The sequence below is a fragment of the Marmota flaviventris genome, chromosome 13 (genome assembly GCF_047511675.1).
Source record: "Marmota flaviventris isolate mMarFla1 chromosome 13, mMarFla1.hap1, whole genome shotgun sequence".
In the NCBI taxonomy this organism is placed as follows: Eukaryota; Metazoa; Chordata; class Mammalia; order Rodentia; family Sciuridae; genus Marmota; species Marmota flaviventris.
This window is the reverse complement of record NC_092510.1, coordinates 71,659,381-71,676,697: the sequence shown is the minus strand read 5'-3', so window position 1 is coordinate 71,676,697 and position 17,317 is coordinate 71,659,381. Positions and strand designations below refer to the sequence as shown.

The window sequence follows — 17,317 nt, the reverse complement described above, 5'->3', positions numbered from 1 at the left end:
TCCTACAAAGTTCCTGCAAAGTGGCATTGGCAGTTTCCAGTGTCCCATCTCAGGTTTCAAAGTGCCCTTAAGTTTCTATTGTGGACATCTGCAGCCCTGACCTGCTAGCCCTGAGGTGGCCCAGCCTCCCCAGGGAGGACATCTGTCTCCCAGTACCGGCCTCCAGCCAAGCCTCCTTCTCTGGAGGAGTCTGTGATGGCTTCTGGCGAGAACCTCCCGTGCCCAGCACAATGGAGTGTCCAACAGCCCAGCTGGCCTTCTACCCCAGGACCCTGACCCAGGAAGGCTTCCATCCCTCACCTCTGCCACGGAAGCACTGAGAGCAAGCACTGAGACCAAGCACTGAGAGCAAGCACTGAGACCAAGCACTGAGAGCAAGCACTGACAGCTTTAGGGAAGCTCAAGGCTCTGGGGTGGGGGAGGGGAGGTACCATGAAGGAGCCCAGCCTCAGAGTGCCCTGCCGCCCTCCCCTGGGGCTCTTGCCCTGCCTGCTTCCCTGGGTGTTCACTTTCTGGGAAACAGGGTGGCCGAGGGACACAGGCTGGGGGTGTGGGGGTGGTGTTGGTGGCCTATGGAGGATCCACTGGCTAGATTGGAATCTTGGCTCTTCCACACTCCAGCTGGCAGGCAGATGGCTGGTTGTCTACCCCAACATCCATACCTGTCTTCCTGCCTTCCACCTCAATAACTCAATTCAATCTTAACTGGATATATTGCCAAGCCACTGACAATGTATATTTCTCAGACTCCCATGCTAGATGTGGCCAGGATTCTAAGCCTGACAAAGTAGAAATATGAGACTTCTAGAAAGCGTCCTTTAAGATAGGACCTGGCTCCTTTCTTTCCTTCACTTTTATGCTGGCTAGAATGTAGTAGATGGGATTGCTGGAGTTCTAGCAGCCACCTTGGACCATGAGGTGACCTTGAGAAGGAAACTTCATTCTGGAGCTGTGAAACAGATGGGAGCCTGAGTCTCTGGTTACACTGTGGAGCTGTCACAGCAGCCCTGCTCTGCCTGCCTGTGGACAACTTTTACATGAAAGGAAAGACACTGACTGAAGTCACTGATCATATGTTTATTGCTACATGCAGATGAACCTGAGAATGGCACAGTGGTGTTGGACAAGTCATTTAGTCTCTGCTTTTGCTTCTCTGTAAAACTGGGGCAGTAACACCTCTTTCTCAGATTTGTAAGAAGTCGAGAAGATTATACAGTAGGAAGTATCTTACCACGTGTCAAACCCACAGTCAGTGTTCAGTAAATTTTAGTTTTCTTTCTTCATCAAGAAAAGAGCCCAGCAGTAGGAGAAAGGATTGATGAAGAGTTTGTAGCCCATGTCAGCTGGAGGTATTATGATTATTTTTATTTTTTAGATTCTTTTTTCTTAATATAACACTATCCACGTGACCACCACACAAGTCAAGAAAAAGAATAAGACTATTAACCCAGAAGCTCTCCTTATGCCCTGTGCCTGTTGGCACCCACCACCAGTGGCAGCTGTTATGTTATTCTGGCTTCCTTCACCACACAGACACCTGCAGTTGAACTTGAAATAAACAAAGTCCTTTGAGCCTTCCCCTTTTTATTATTTTAGTGAGATGCAGATACCTTTTCATTTGCACTGCTGTATAGTATTCCACTGTGTGAATGTAATACAATTTACCCATCCTGCCATGGGTCAACATTGGAGTTTCTGAGTCTGGAGACATCACATGGGTGCTGCTACTAACAGTTCTATACATCTCTAGATGAATACAAGTGCTTTGAAGTCCCTTTCCTGTAGTACATGTTCTGAAACCTGTCCAGATGCTTTCTGTAGTGTCTTCAGATTGAGAGTGGATTTGTTGTTCTGGTCATTTTCTAGTTCTTTTAAATGGCTCCCATCTTCTGTCTCTGCCACACCTTTCTTGGTCTGCTTTCAGTTATGTTTGCTCACTTTTCTCTTTGAGCTCAGTTATTTTATTTTATTTTAGAATTCTCTGTCTTCAATTATTGGCCAGGGTAAGATTTGGTATAGAATTTTTATAGCTTTTTTTTAAAAGCTATTTAATATAGTCTAGGAGCTTTGGAAAGGCTTATTTAAATGCAATCTCCATTGCCTCCAGGTCCTAGAAGTCTTATAAATGGGGGGTTTTAATGAACAAAAATTCTTTATTTTAATAGCAACTCTCCCAAGGCCATGATGATATTTTCCTACTTTGTCTTTTTGAAGCTTTATTGTGAGGTAATGATCAAGATTTTTTTCTTTTTCATATGGCTAATGGACCCAGCATTGTTGATTGAAAGTCCCCCTTTCCCACAGAGTGCCACCATATCACCTCTATCATAAATTACATGACTGTATATTGGTTCTGTTTCTTTAAAACCACCAAGCCACATTCTCAGCTCTTTTTATTTTTTATTTAGAGATAGAGTCTCACTGAATTGCTTACGGCCTCTCAAAGTTGCTAAAACTGGCTTTGAACTTGTGATCCTCCTTTCTCAGCCTCCCAAGTTGCTGGTATTATAGGTGTGCACCACCACCACATCCAGATATTTGGTTTTATTTCTAAACTTCATTTCCCTTCCATTTGTTTGTCTGATTTTTTTTCCACTCCAACACCTTCACTTCCCTAGTTTAAAGATTGCCTTGGCTATTCTTACATCTCTGTCTGTTTCTTAATCCAGTTGCCAATTTATGTACCACACACCATCCTGCTCTAGTTTTTATTGGAATTTTACTGAATCTGTAGATCGATTTAGGGAAAACTGGCATCTTGGTAATACAGTCTTCCAATCCATGAATTTTGTATATCCCTGCATTTACTTAGGTCTTCTTTAATCGCTCCCAGAAATGTTTTGTAATTTTCTGTGTAGAATTCCTGCACATGTTCTATTTGATTTATTTCTAGGTAGCTGGTGTATTTTGATGACTATTCCTGCGTGCCTTACTATCAGGTGCACCCTTCGGGTGGGGTGTCTGAGTCACAGGGTGAGCATATGTTCGGCTCCAGCAGACACTGCCAACAGCTTTCTAAAGTGGTTGGACCAACGTACACACCCACCCGCAGTGAGAGAGACTTCCAGTTGGTTCTCATGCTCACCCGCGCTCGGTGATGTCACCTTTTAATTTTAGCCCTCCTGGTGGGTGTGCAGCAGTATCTTGTTTTAGTTTGAATTTGCATTTCTCTGATAACTAATGAAGTTGGGCATCTTTTCGTAACTTTAAGGGTCATTTTGATACCCTCTCTAATTCCCTGTTCTGGTCTTTTGCCTATTTTTCTTATTGGATTCTCTGCCTGCTTCCTATTGGTTTGTCATTTTTGTTTTTCAACTCAGGTGGCCCTGAATGTAGAAATTCTTTTATATTCTCAATATGGATCCTTGAGTGGTTCTTTGTATTGCCTTTCTCTTCTCCCATCCTGTGGTTTGTCTTTTCAATCTATTGATTAATTTCAATGCATAGAATTTCTTGATTTTAAGGTAACTCAATTCATTCAGCTTCTGTTTATTTATGTCTTGTTAAAGGATTTTTGTCCACCCAAAGCTCATGAAGATATTTTCATGCACTGTGTTTTAGAAGTTTTATTATATCTTTCACATTTATATATGGAATCTACATGAAATTGAAATTATATATGGTCTGAAATAAGACCAAGATTCATTTTGTTCCCTCATGGACATTCAATTAATTCAGGACCATTTATTGAAAGGGGCCATTATCCCCCACCCCTCTACCCATGCTATGGTGTCACTCAAATGACAATATAGAGTGTGGATCTGTCTCTGGACTTTGAGTTATCTTCCATTGGCTCTGTCTATCTTCTAACAAATACTGTACTGTCTTGATTACTGGAGTTTTATAATAAAACAGGATGCCTGGCATTATAATTTTTGTTCTTCTTCTTTAGGATTTTCTTGGATGTTCTTAGCCCTGATATCATTTTTTCATTTATTCACATTTTCTATTGCTTCTTTATATCTTTCCATTATATCTTTTATTACTTTTCATTACTTCTCATTCATTCCTGCATTTCTGTTCTATTTATGATCCTATCTTTCTGTCTGAAGGACTCCTCTTGGTTCTTCTTTTACTGTGAGAGACAAATTCTCTCAATTCATAGTTTTCTGATATTTTATTTCACCTTTGATCTTGAGAATTTAAAATCCAGGTGTAGCTTCTAGATTGTTATTTTCTTTCAGCACTTTGAGGTGTCATTCCATTGTCTCCTGGCTTCCATTGCTTCTCTTAAATCAGCTGTCAGGCTTATTTTTGCTCTTTTGAAAGTAATGCATCTTTTTTTCCTCTCTAGTTTCTTTCAAGACTTTTCTTTTGCTTTGATCTTTGACAGTTTTTTTTATGCTGTGCTGAAGTGAGATTTGTGTTTATTTTCATTGAAATTCACAGAAGTTCATAGAACTTCCTGCATCTGTGGATTGGTGTGTGTTTGGGGAAATTCTAGAATGGTATCCCTTTAAATATTGCTTCTTTCTATTCCCTTTTCTTACCTTCCAAGATGAAAATTGTACATATTATACATTTTCAATACAATCTATGCATCTCGAATACTCATTTTTTATATCCTCCCTGTGCTTCAGTCTGAATATTTACCCCTAAATAACTTCAGTCCACTAAGACATGTTGCTTTGCCCATCTATTGAGTTCTTTATTTCAGTTATTGTATTTTTTTTTTTATTTTTAGAATTTCCATTCTCTCTCTCTCTCTCTCTCTCTCTCTCTCTCTCTCTCTCTTCTTTTTGTAGCTTTCAATTCTCTGGTGATGTTCTGCATCTTTTAATGTATTTTCTTGAATATATAAACCTTGATATTTTAAAGTTCATGTATAATAACTTCAAGATTTGGATCACCCATGTGTTCATTTCTAATTACCTGTTTATTTGTTTTTTTCCTTTTTAAAAAATTAAATGTCATCTGGTCTTGTCTTCTGGTATACCTGGTAAAGTTTAGTTAAATGCATTATATAAGAAAATTGTAGTCGCTACTGGTGTTATCTTTCTAGTGAATATTTATTTCTCTTCAAGCTGGCAGTTGAATTCTTAATTCAATCAGGAATTTAAATGATTCCAGGTTCAGTTTTAGTTTTCATAGGCCTGGTCTGTTTTGATTTGCCCTTATTCCTAGTGTGTGATCCTTAGTGTTTTCAACTGAAGTCCTGGGGTCTTTACTGGCCTAGTACTCTAAATTTTGTCTTCCCAATACTGTGGAATTTCTGAACAGTTCTGCTTGTTTCCTTCACCCTCTTTGACTGGCTTCTTAGCCCCTTGCTTTATTCAGCTTAGTTATCAACTTGTTGAACTAAAAATGCCACTCAAAATGCAAGACTTCCTTCTCTACAGTTCCTTCCTCTAGGTCCTTGGCCCTCCAAGTCTGGCTGTGTTGGTATCCCTGCACTACAGTTTTGGAGTCCCCTTCCAAGGGCCTCTGGAAGCCCTGGTTCAGTGTTTTCTGTCTCTGTAGTGCGCTTCCTACTAACTAAGCAGCAAGTCCCTCTGCAACAATATCTGACCCACCTCAAAGTATTTCCCTTCTCTCCAGAATGTTGACCCTTCCCCTGACTGTCCTGGTAAATTTCTGAGGCCTTTAAAAACTATTTTCATATCTTTTTCTGTTGTGTTAAATGCTCTTGATGGAAGCTTTGCTGTTTCATCCCAGTCATGGTAGAGTCTAAAGTGAGATTACTGAGCCAGGAGAACTCCACCTTGGGGTGGGGTGAGAACATCCTTGGCTTCAGCTCTCTGTGGGGCTGATGTGCATTGGAGGGAGCAGATGCCTTCCTGTGGCTCCATAGGAAGTCGTAGCACATGGAACCCAAGTCAGGGAGGCAGGTGTCGGCTCTGCCCCTGGAAGAACATTCTCATTGCCATCAGGCATTCTTAGGCAAAAGCTCATTCTGAAGAAATAATGAGCTTCCCAACCCTGAAGAGGCTAAGGAGGGACTCAACAAACATCTAGAAGTTTCTATTGTGAGGGTCCAAGAATCATATTGCAGGAGGGACTCAGTGGTCATCATTTTGTATATACTTGAAACCTGAAATTTAAAAAAAAATACAGATGTGCAATTCACTTATCAACATAATGAAACAAAATATGGCCCCAGAATCTGCATTTCCAATGAGCTCCCCGAGGGATTGGCTAACTGTAGTGTGGGAGCCAGTAGCTAAACATGCCCTGGTGCTCCTTCCCACCAAAGCTGTGACTCAGACATCCCATCCGTGCTGGGCTAGAGTTCAGACAGTTGTGGCCCTAGGGGTGCAGCTGAAGCTATTGAGAAGGGTGTGTCCTTGTCTTCCTCTCTCTTGTTCCCAGGAACGGGAACAGGCTAGGTTCTGTTGGAACGACAGACCCTTAAAGTTTAGTCACATCGTGGGCTAGCAAGCTTGTGTGGGCTAGCCTGGGAACCTAACCACTATTTATAACCTAGTTTCTGTGGGGAAATATGTTCCAAGTTTTAACAACTGTCTTTCAAAAATATGCTGGAGCACAACTTGTCAGTAAGGGGGACTGTCTATATAAAGTTAGTTTCTCAGAAACTTTTATACCGCACAATAAACTTGACCCCAAAGGATGAGCAATTAATCAACATTCAGTGTCAAGTTTACAACTGAAGAAATTCTTCTGCCCTGAATAATTGGAGGCTTGCTTTAGGAACAACTATTACTGTTTTCTCCGACAATTACGTTTCTTCTGCTGTCATTGCTTGGCCCAAGGGAGACTGGGTTGGCGTCACCTAGGAACAGTGATGAATGGCTGGGATATAAGGTGGTAGCAAGCACAGCAAGAACAAGGTCACCTTTCAGCCCAGCTACACCTGTGTTCCATTCCAAGGACTCTACTCAGAAATGTGGTCAATAGCCATATTCCTGCTGTTCTTGGCCCTGCTCCTGCTCCTTGTCCCAAGGAAGAACAGTTTTGTAAGGTAGAAAAGAAATAGATTTATAAGTGGCACATGTAAAAAGATAGGGGCTAATTAACAATAGGATATGGGCCCCCTTGTTGTACATATAGACACACACACACACACACACACACAAAACGACACCAAGAAAGTTTTAAAAATTGTAATTAGTTACCTCCTAGAGAGACCATATGGGCAAGGTTAGAGGATCATGGAAACCTTAAAGGACACTGGAGGACCGTGGTCTGGTTGGGACTGTCTAGAAGGATCAAGTAAATATGGTCACTAGGTTGAACAAATAGAATTCAAAATGGTCACTGCTGTGGTTTGAATAAGAGTCCCCCAAAGGCCTGTGTATTAAAGGCTCAGTCTCTGGGGTGGTCCTGAGAGGGGTGGTGGAACTGTGAGGCCTAGTGGAAGGTCCTCAGGTTAATTTAGGGCATACCCTAGAAGGGGAGAGTGAGGCTCTACCCTTTCCTCTTTCTCTTCATTCTTGGCTGGTGATATGAGAGGTTTTGCTCCACCATGCACTCCTCACCATAGGAGGCCAAAACAATGGGGCCAGCCAATCATGGACTGAAACCTCCAAAACTGTGAGCCAAAATAATTCTTTTCTCTTTTTAATTTGATTATCTCAGGTATTTTGTTGTAGTGATGGTAAACTGACCAAAAGACACCACCGTACCCTCAGATACCTTTGTGTCCATCAGAGAAAGCTCATAGGAATAAAATCCAGAGGCCAGAGACAAAGTACCACATTTCTTTCATACTTAAGGCAATTAATTAATAAACTAAATAGCCAAGTAATTTTTCAATACCTTTAAAATAGCTGATAGCCGAATTAACAACCAGAAATGGACCCAAATCACTTTTTTAAATCAAAGAAAATATAGCCAAGTAATAAAAGATGGAAAGATAGCAAGACGCACTAAAACAAACCATTAAAAGATGTTAACTATCACCATAGCAATATGGCATAGGGAAGAAATTTAATTAAGAAATAAACTACTGGTCAGTATTTGAAAGGTGCTCACTCTTGTTATTAATAGGAGAAATGCAAATTAAAATTAATTTTTTTTTCTGTCAATGATTTTTAAAATTAAAATACTTACTGTCAAGGGTGCAAGGAAATGGATACATTGATACACAGTGGGATATCACCTTTGATATTTGGGATTAAGTGTAAACAGGTATGCCCCTTTATTTTGTAAACAGAGAAACTGAGGCCAAGGGTCTACACAGGCATGTGTGGGGTCCTGGTGATGCGTTCGGTCCTCACAGAGCTTCACTCCAGTGGGTGAAGGACAGGAGGTGGAACAGCCCTGTCCCTCCCTACCTCTGTGCCCTGTGCCAACCCCTTGCTCTGAATCAGTTTTCTCATCTGTAAAATGGGAAGAACGGTGGCATCCCTCTCCTGAGGTGCTTGTGAGGATTCAGGGAGGTGACCGTGCTGGGTGCAGAGGAGGCACCTGAGTGCTGATGTCCCTGCTGTAACGCGTGACCCACCCCTGTCTTTCCAGACTCCGCAGCAGTACGAGCGGGAGTACAACAACAAGCGCTCGGGTGTGGGGCCCAGCAAGTTCCACGGCTATGCCTACGACGGCATTTGGGTGATCGCCAAGACGCTGCAGAGGGCCATGGAGACGCTGCACGCCAGCAGCCGGCACCAGCGGATCCAGGACTTCAACTACACGGACCACACGCTGGGCAGGATCATCCTCAACGCCATGAACGAGACCAACTTCTTCGGGGTCACGGTCAGTCCCGCGCCTCTGTGCTCTGTTTTCCTTAGTGTCCTTGGGGGACAGGCAAGGCTGGAGGAGGGGCCGTCACCCACCTTCTGGTGTGTAACCTGTCCTCTCTGTGGGCCACGGGGTTGCCGGGTGTTGGACGGAGGGGCAGGACTGCTGTGCTCGTTGACACACCTGGAACCGCCTGTCATCACAGGTGAGTGAGAAAGGACAGAGAGAGTAGACGTTACCTAGGCAGGTGCCTTTTACCACGAGGTGGGGTGGGGAGCAGGAGCTCTGGCAAAGGCAGGTTCAAGTCCTGGGTCTTCCCTTACAAGCTATCCTCTTCGAACTATTGAAGTTTCATTCATAAAACGGGAATAGGATCTGTTTTGCAAGGTGCTTAGAAAGATTAGCTATGGCGCGTAACAACTTGCTAATACTTGTGTAAGCAATTGGATCTGGGCCTCCAGTTTTTTATCTGAGGAGTGGGAATAATAATAATGTATGCAATGGGGCTGGGGTTGTGACTCATAGGTAGACCTCTTGCCTAGCACATGTGAGACATTGGGTTTGATCCTCAGCACCACAAAAAAAAAAATAGGCAAATAAAATAAAGCTAAGAAAATTAATATATATATATATATATATCTTGCATGGAAGCTGGGAAATTAGCATTAATAATGGCTAATATTTCTTGAATGCTTATCAGGTGCTCCATACTATGTAGATTAGACTCAAGGATATGTTGTGTGTGGTGCTTGGTATCCAGGAAATGCCAGCCATGGTTACTGTTAATAATGGTCTCATGGCATCTTTATGCCCCATAGAAGTAGGTCTTGTTATTATCCCTTTTAAACATGAGGAGCCTGGAACTTGGAGCATTTAAGTTACAGCTAATCAGAGGCGGAGCTGATACTTGAACCTGAGTCTGGCTCTTAATTGCTGCATTGTTACTACCTTCTGGTAATGGAGTCATTTATGTCTCCTGATGATGTATTTGCCCTTCACTCTCCTCCCAGAAAATAGAGGACATTTGTCTGCCGAAAAGGTTGGATGGACTAAAGTGCTGTCCTGTGTTCCATGACTCCTGTGAGTCATTTAGAGAGTCAGTGAGTCTGTCTTGGGGTATTCAGGGAGCAGATAAGATGAGCTGATTGTTGCATATCTTCAGTGTCTATATTTGTGCATGGGTGTACTCAGCTGTGCTATTGTGATGGACAGGCTCTGTGGGATGCTGGGAATACCCAGTGGTGTGGATACCAAGGGAAGATGTACTCCCTACTGCAGAGCCTGTGGTCCAGATACAGGGACAAGATCTGGACAGACTGACATGGAGAGATTAAAAATGCTCAGTACCAGCTGGGAACACTGATACACACCTGCAATCCCAGTGCCCCAGGAGGCTGAGGCAGGAGGATCACAAGTTGGAGGCCAGTCTCAGAAACTTAGTGAGACCCTGACTCAGAGTAAAAACAAATCAGCCGGGTACAGTGGTGTATGCCTATAATCCCAGCAGCTCAGGAGGCTGAGGCAGGAGGATCAAGAGTTCAAAGCCAGCCTCAGCAACTTAGCAAGGCCCTAAGCAACTCAGTGAGACCCTGTCTCTAAATAAAATATAAAATAGGGCTGGGGATGTGGCTCAGTGGTCAAATGCCCCTGAGTTCAATTCCCAGTACCCCCTCCCCCCCAAAAAAAAGAATAATAAAGTCAGTGGTGGCTCAGTGGTAGAGTATCCTTGGGTTCAATTCCCAGTACCAAAAAAAGCAGGTGGAGGTAGAGACTGGGGCTTGGTACCTTGGAAGAAACTATGCAAGCAGGGAGGCTTTTCTGTGAATTTTGGTGAAAAAGTCAGGGAGGGCTTTCTGGAAGAGGTGCCTGTCAAACTGTGCCTTGATGGGTGGGTGGGAGCTGGACATGCTGGCAGCCTGGCCACCAGGGCATGATGAGTGGAGAGAGGTGGGGGCGGGCAGGGGGGATAGTCCCCTGGGTCAGACACTGGGAAGATAAGTTGGGGCCAGTTGTGGAGGGACAAGCTAAGGAGCCTGGCGGAGATCTCATAGGCCAACCACTCCCAAGATGCAGCCAGTCACCTGGGGCTGTGAGAAATGCATTGTCTCGGGTTCCAATCCCAGCCAATCAGCCTCTGGGGGTGGGAACCCCCACCTGGGGCTCAACAGCCTCTCCCAGATTCCCATCAGGCTTGAGCTCCAGCGCTCTGGCTGCTGGGGAGGCTTTGGTTTTTGCTACAAAAGAAGTGAATTTCCAAAAACCCCTGGGTGCAGGGACCCAAAGGTGCTGGGCGTCCACTCCCACGGTGCAGAAGTAAAGGCTCCATGTAGTTATTGGCCAAGTGTGTTTTTATAGCACAACCTAGATTCAGGCTGGAAACTTGAACAGCTCGCCTCAGTCTAGGGTTTAAAAAAAAATCTTTTTATCCTCAGAACCCCTTGTTATAAAATCTCACAGGAGCTCAGTATATAAAACAGACAAAAGAGGAACATATCAGGCAGCAGAGGAGCCAGAGCCCCACCTGTTCTGTCCCTCTCCCCCACGGCCATCTTGTAGCCCTCCAAGAACCCCCAGAAAGGCTGGGCAGAGCACCAGGCAAATTACCTGCCCATCCTTTCTCCGCCCCACGTGGGCTGAGGCTCTGAGAGGGGCAGCATTGGAGCAGGGCCGTTTCAAGATGTGGGATGCTTCTTTCAAACTTGGCTTCCCATTTAGTAGGATGAATTCACAGTAACCCAAGTCAGGGTAGATGAATAGACAGCTACAGAATCTAGGGACCGTTTCGCCCGTCTCTCATGATCTTCCAAGTCAGCGTTTGCCTGGGTGCCTGTGTCGCTTCGTCAGGGACCATTTATAACCACTTGTAAGCGCTCCCTTTCATCGAAGCCAAATAATACATAATCCCCAGTTGATGAGCAATTAGATAAGGACTGCCGAAAGCGCTTTCCAGGGCTCGGAGATGAATTTCTTTTTAATGGGAAATTCCTTGACACCTGTTCCAGTTTGTGACTCAGAATTCAGGGAATATCAGACCTGAAAGCTGTCCTAAAAGATCCTCAGATTCAACACCCTCATGTTATCGATGAGTATCCGAGGTCAGAGAGGGGAAATGACTCTGTCAAAGTCACCTGGCAAGATGGTTCGGAAGAGCCAGCATGGTCACCATCGGGCTCTACTCAGCTCCACGCCACAGCCCTCTGGTTGCACCACTGTGACCTCAAGTTGAGAGGGATGCAAAGGAAGACAGTCTGCACCTCGTTTCCTTGTCCCCTTGTCACATATTAATATGTACTTGGCCCTGGTTGCCAATGGGTTTCATTAAAATTGTCTTCTGATCACAGGAAAAAGAACTTCTTCTGACAAAATAAAATGTGCCTTTGTGGTCCAGGGAGACCGCAGAAGGCCAAGTTCAACTACCAACAAAGAGTTAGAAAGGAAAGGAACAAGGAGAAGGAAATAAATTGAAGCATTTGCCATTTGCTGAAGGTTTTCATTATGCAGCACACGGGGCCTCCATCTTTTCACTCTCAGGCAGACACTTTTTTCCGGGTCACCCTCATTCAACATGTTTACTATATGGAAAATCGTTTAAACACATTAAATTAATTATATCTGTGACTCAATTCCAATTGATCCAGCGTGCACAGTCTGCTGGGAGCTGGGCCTGTGCTTCCTGGTCGGCATGTTGATGGAGAAATTTCTTCTGCATCCTGGGCTGAAGAGCCAGCTTAAATTGGGGCCCAGGTCTGTATTCTCTTCTTAGGGGCTCCCTTCCCAGTTATTCTCCAACACCCGGAAATGGGCTTTCGACAGCCTTGGGACACTGCCCACTTCTGATTTCCTGAGTGTGCTGTTATGATGTTCAGTCCTGTGATTACGTCCCTGACCCCCACCATGATCTAGAAATCTCAGATGCTTCTTTCCCTCTTCTATCAAACAGGCAACTGGGAAACTCAGGTTGGAATTGACTATTTAAGTCTTAAAAGCTCAGAACACTCTGAGAATCCATTTTCTGAAAGTGATAAGGGCTTAGAAACAAGCTCTGCAGAGTTCATCTAGGGCAGTAATCCCAAAGTCTGTATCCTTGAGAATCTCCCAGGGAGTTTCATTAAAATCCAGGTGCCCTACATAAGCATGGTGTGGCCCATGCCTGCAATCTCAGTGACTTGGGAGGCTCAGACAGGAGGATTCCCAGTTGGAGGCCAGTCTCTACAACTTAAAAGACCCTAAGTCTCTTCAATCCTCAGCACGACATAAAAATAAATAAGATAAAGGTATTTTGTCCACCTACAACTAAAAATTTTTTTTTAATTTTTAAAAAGGGCTAAGGAGGTAGCTCAGAGGTAGCCTGGGTCCCCACTGAAGAATTTCTGATTCTCTAGTCTTTCAGTAAGACGTAGGAATTGACATATTAACAAGCAGTCTGGGAGATTCTCAGTAACCTTGAGAATTGCTGGGCTACACACACACATACACATACTTTTTGGTTTTAACCCTATCAGCAATATATTTGTTCCTACATTCATTCACCCCTTTATCTACTCTGTGCCAGGTGTGTGTAGTATAGACGGACCATGGTCTGGCATGGTCTCCACCTGCAAGAGTACTCCCCATCCAGTGGGGTGGTAGACAAGTAGAAGAATTGCTGGGCAATTTGCAAGGTCTGTTCCAGGCCCCTGGAGGGAAGATTGTGTTTTGCTTAGGGCAGTAAACACCAAGGAGCAGTCATCCATTTTCCTGGAGTTCAGGAAGCAAAACTCAACGCACCAGTAATTGCAAGGTTCCCATTCTGTGGGCACTCACCCTGTGCCATGTGCTGGGAGCAGTGCTGCAGTGCCAGGTCCCCTATCCCCACTTCCAACATGTCAGTGTACAATAGGGCTGAACAGATTCTTCTAACTTGGCTTTCCTTACAAAGATGCACTAAATTCATTGACAGGAGACTGGGATTCTTCAAAACATGCCTGGGAACATTTGCTGAGCATTCAGGTCAAGATCAAAGCCTTGATTTTTTCAGGTAAAGAGTGTTTATTTGTTCCCAGTTTCCAGGCTGTGAAAACAAGCATGGTCTCCCAGGTCTCAACGTGGACAATTCCTTGGGGTATGTCAGACTGAGATGATACGGCCCTAAACATAGTACACCCCCTTTGGTAAAGGTTTCTTCTTCTCAGTCTTTTAAAAGGACATCACTTTTAGTTGCTGGTGTCTACACCAGCTAAAATAACAGAATCTCGGTTTGCCCTATTTTGACAATGTGATGCATGTGAGCATTTTCCCAGAGAGCCCCTCAGGCTTCGAACCCCGGTTTGGGTGGGGCTGTGAGGCTTCCAAGAGCATCTGGATACAGAGAAATGGAAAGAAGCTCCTTGGGAAAACTTCCACTGTGAAAACGGGGTTTGCTTGGGACTAAACTATTTTGCTGAGATTGCCTCTCACTCCCAGGCTCCATAGAGAAGCCATCATAGCTTGAAAGGGAGTGACCCAAAGTTCCTCCAAGTAATAGACCCATCCTTCATCCTCTCTGCTCAGCTTCTCAGCCAGCTGTAGGTCTGGACCTTCCAGCACCACATCTGTCAGGAGAGGCTGGCCCTCAAGCTCCGGGCAATCACCCCTGTTGGCTGTTATCTTCAAACCGATCTCACCAAGGAGGTGAGGCTGATGGCAATTGCAGAGTTTATTGATCTATTTGCTTTTGTTGCTAGTGAAGAGGAATCTAGCCTTCGCCAGTGCAACTCTTAAGGTTTTCATACAAGACTTAAAATTAAAAAAAAAAAAAAACAAAAACTCAGCCAGGCATGGTGGCAAACACCTGTGATCCCATAGGAAGCTGAGGCAGGAGGATTGCAAGTTCAAAGTCAGCCTCAGTGTATGTCACTTATTATTGTCAGGTTTATTTTTTTCTATATCTTTAAGGCTTACAACAAGGTACCTGGGACACAGTATGTACCTGATAAATATTGGTTTAATGGACAAGCAGTTTCAATAATTAATGACCCTGTCATTACTTACTGAGGCTCTACGAAACTCAGCAAGACTCTGTCTCTAAATAAAATACAAAAATGCGTTGGGATGTGGCTCAGTGGTTAAGTGCCCCTGAGTTCAATCCTGGGTAAATCTCTACCAAGACATAAGTAAAGTCCACACTCAGCACCCACACCCCTACCAACATTTTCCCTAAAAAGAAAACCTTATCAAGTCAGTTGTTGGAATTTCAAGGACTTCAAGTAAGGTAGGTAGCCAGAGGAAGCCAGCAGGTTCCTCATCCCAAGGGTGTTCCAAAGCTGCCCCTCCAACTCTGTTCAGAGCACCCCCACCATTGCCTGGCCTTGCTGGGAGTCTGCAATTGTGTATATATTGATCCAGAGAACTTTGCGCGCGTGCCAGGACACATGCATGTGTGCACATATGCACACACAAACGGTTCCACATCATCCTGGAGAGCTGGCCCTCTTCTCCTGTCTGTCTGACCTTGAGGGGTTTTGGGTTGACCCTTCAGGACTGAAGTTACCTTTCAGGCTTCCCACATCCGCATGTTTGTGTCTTATATTGACATCATCGTTTAGCTGTTGGATTCTTTGGGAGTTGAATTTGAGTGAGACGAGAAACAGCACTAGGAGCTCTATCCAAAAGTGGATAAATACCACCAATCCGGGATTTGAGCCCTGCTGGGCTGGGCACCGTCCCTTCCTGACCCCTCCATTGGCATGTCATGACCATGTTTCCTGACCTTGCACTCCAGGCTGTGCCTGGAGAACTTGCCTGAAGCTCTGCAATAGGCTGATTGTGATGTGTCCTAGAAAATAAGGTGACCTTGGGCTGGCTCCCAGCGTCACGATTTCCCACTGCAAGGTCCCGCCCTCATGAGCCTCTGTTTGGCCATTGCCTACGATCAACAGCAAACCCTTTCCAGAATTTCCTCTGTCCTTCCCTTGTCCCCACCACACCAAAAACCCAGAGGGTCACAGTGGGATTGCATCATACCCACACATACACAAACTCCACTAAGGCACTGCCTTGAGAACCCTGTCTCTCTTCCTCTGTCCTCTGGCTAACCAGTCCCCCCTCAAACACAGATTGAAATGCACTGTTGCCCAGCATAGCCATGATGAGCTGGAACAGGAATTGCAAAAAGAAAAAAAAAAAAGCCACAACCTCTTAGAGCTGTGTGATCTCAGGGAAGTTCTTTGCTGTTCTTTGCCTCAGTTTCCTCATCTGCAGAGCAGAGGGAAATATATTCTACTTTAAAGGGTCTGTGTGAGAAATAGCAGTAGTGTTTAGCATCCAAGGACTTCATGCCATTATTAAAGTTATTATCATCACCGCTGCTCCTATGATGGGGATTTTTCAAGGAACAGAGTTTCCAAGGCTCCAGTCCAGCAATATGCAGCATGGAATCCAGTGACCAAGCATCACATTCTTACTAGGTGCCAATCTGTTCCCATATGTGACCTCATTTAATTTTATCAACAATAAACAAACCTCCTAACCTGCACTAGGGTGATAGCGGTTAACATCAAAACAGAGCCAAGTGGAGTGCCTGCAAGCAGACACGCTTTGGAGCTCTCTGCCTGCTGCCATCCACTCTAGGGATTTGAAAGTCACCCTAGAGGTGGCAGGCATCTGCTCACAGAACTCCCTCCTGTCTGGCTCAATGCCAGTCAAGTTCCAGCCTCCCTAAGAAGGGCCACTGAGAATTAGACACAAAGACTGCTACTGTTGGCACCCCATCCAGATCTCCTGGCACCCTCTTTTAGGGGTTTGGCTGGTTCTTCTATCCCCCAGCTGCTGCAGGTGTACCCACTACTGGCTCACAGTTGTGGTCTTGCCTAAGCCATGTCCTTGAAGGGACCTGCCAGTTAGCCACTCTCATGGTCTACGGAAGGACTGACATGTGGTCTCAGGGCCTTTGAACCTGCAGGCTCCCCAAGAATCAGCCAGAACTGATGGAGCTTCCCACTTCCCAGCTTGGGCTGCACCTTTTTCTGCACCCCCCATAGGTTCCTCCTGAAGACATGTCCCTTATGAACCCCACATACTTCTGGGAGACTCCATGTTAGTTTCTATGGAAAATTTAAGTATTTTCAAGAGGAAATTTTTACTAGAACCTAATTGTTACCTTGTGTTGAATTTGGACCTGATCCTCCTGACCCTGGGTAAAAGCTTTCTGAACTCTCCTCCCTCCTGCTCTGCACAAGTCCCTGGCACCCCTCCTGTTGTTGCCAGCCTCCTGCAGTGAGTTAGCATCTCCCAAATAAGCAGGTGCCACCACGCTCCATTTCTCTGACCCCTACAGCAATTCACCTGGGGCTTTGCACCTGCAAAATTCCATTGTCTCTGGTCACCTCGAGGCCGCCTGCTGGGAGTGAATCCATATGCGACTGGGAGACTCCACCACGCTCTTCATCACTGTTGTCTTCCAGGCTCCTCTCAACTCAAAAGCCATTTTCAACCCTTCCCCTGATGAGAGGTGACCATAAACCGTCGTCAGGACCTGGAATTCTCGAAACTGCTAAAAGCGATTGATTCCCAAATTCTTGATGTGATTCCGGGTATCACTTCATTCATGGAGTCGTTCGTGTGTGTGTGTGTGTGTGTGTGTGTGTGTGTGTTGGGGGTCTGGGGTCTCTTGCTGAATCCTTCCTGAAATAGCAGAGAAACCCATCCTTTCCCTCCCCCA

General features: G+C 44.8%; 1 protein-coding gene across 1 annotated transcript in view; it reads left to right on the top strand.

Annotated features, from left to right (window-relative positions):
- The window catches only part of Gabbr2 (gamma-aminobutyric acid type B receptor subunit 2), a 351,347-nt gene that overhangs the window by 208,095 nt on the left and 125,935 nt on the right, over positions 1-17,317 (top strand). Inside the window, exon 7 of the mRNA XM_027931027.2 lies at positions 8,419-8,655. Coding sequence (XP_027786828.1) covers positions 8,419-8,655 — 237 coding nt within the window. The remainder of the gene's footprint in view (positions 1-8,418; positions 8,656-17,317) is intronic.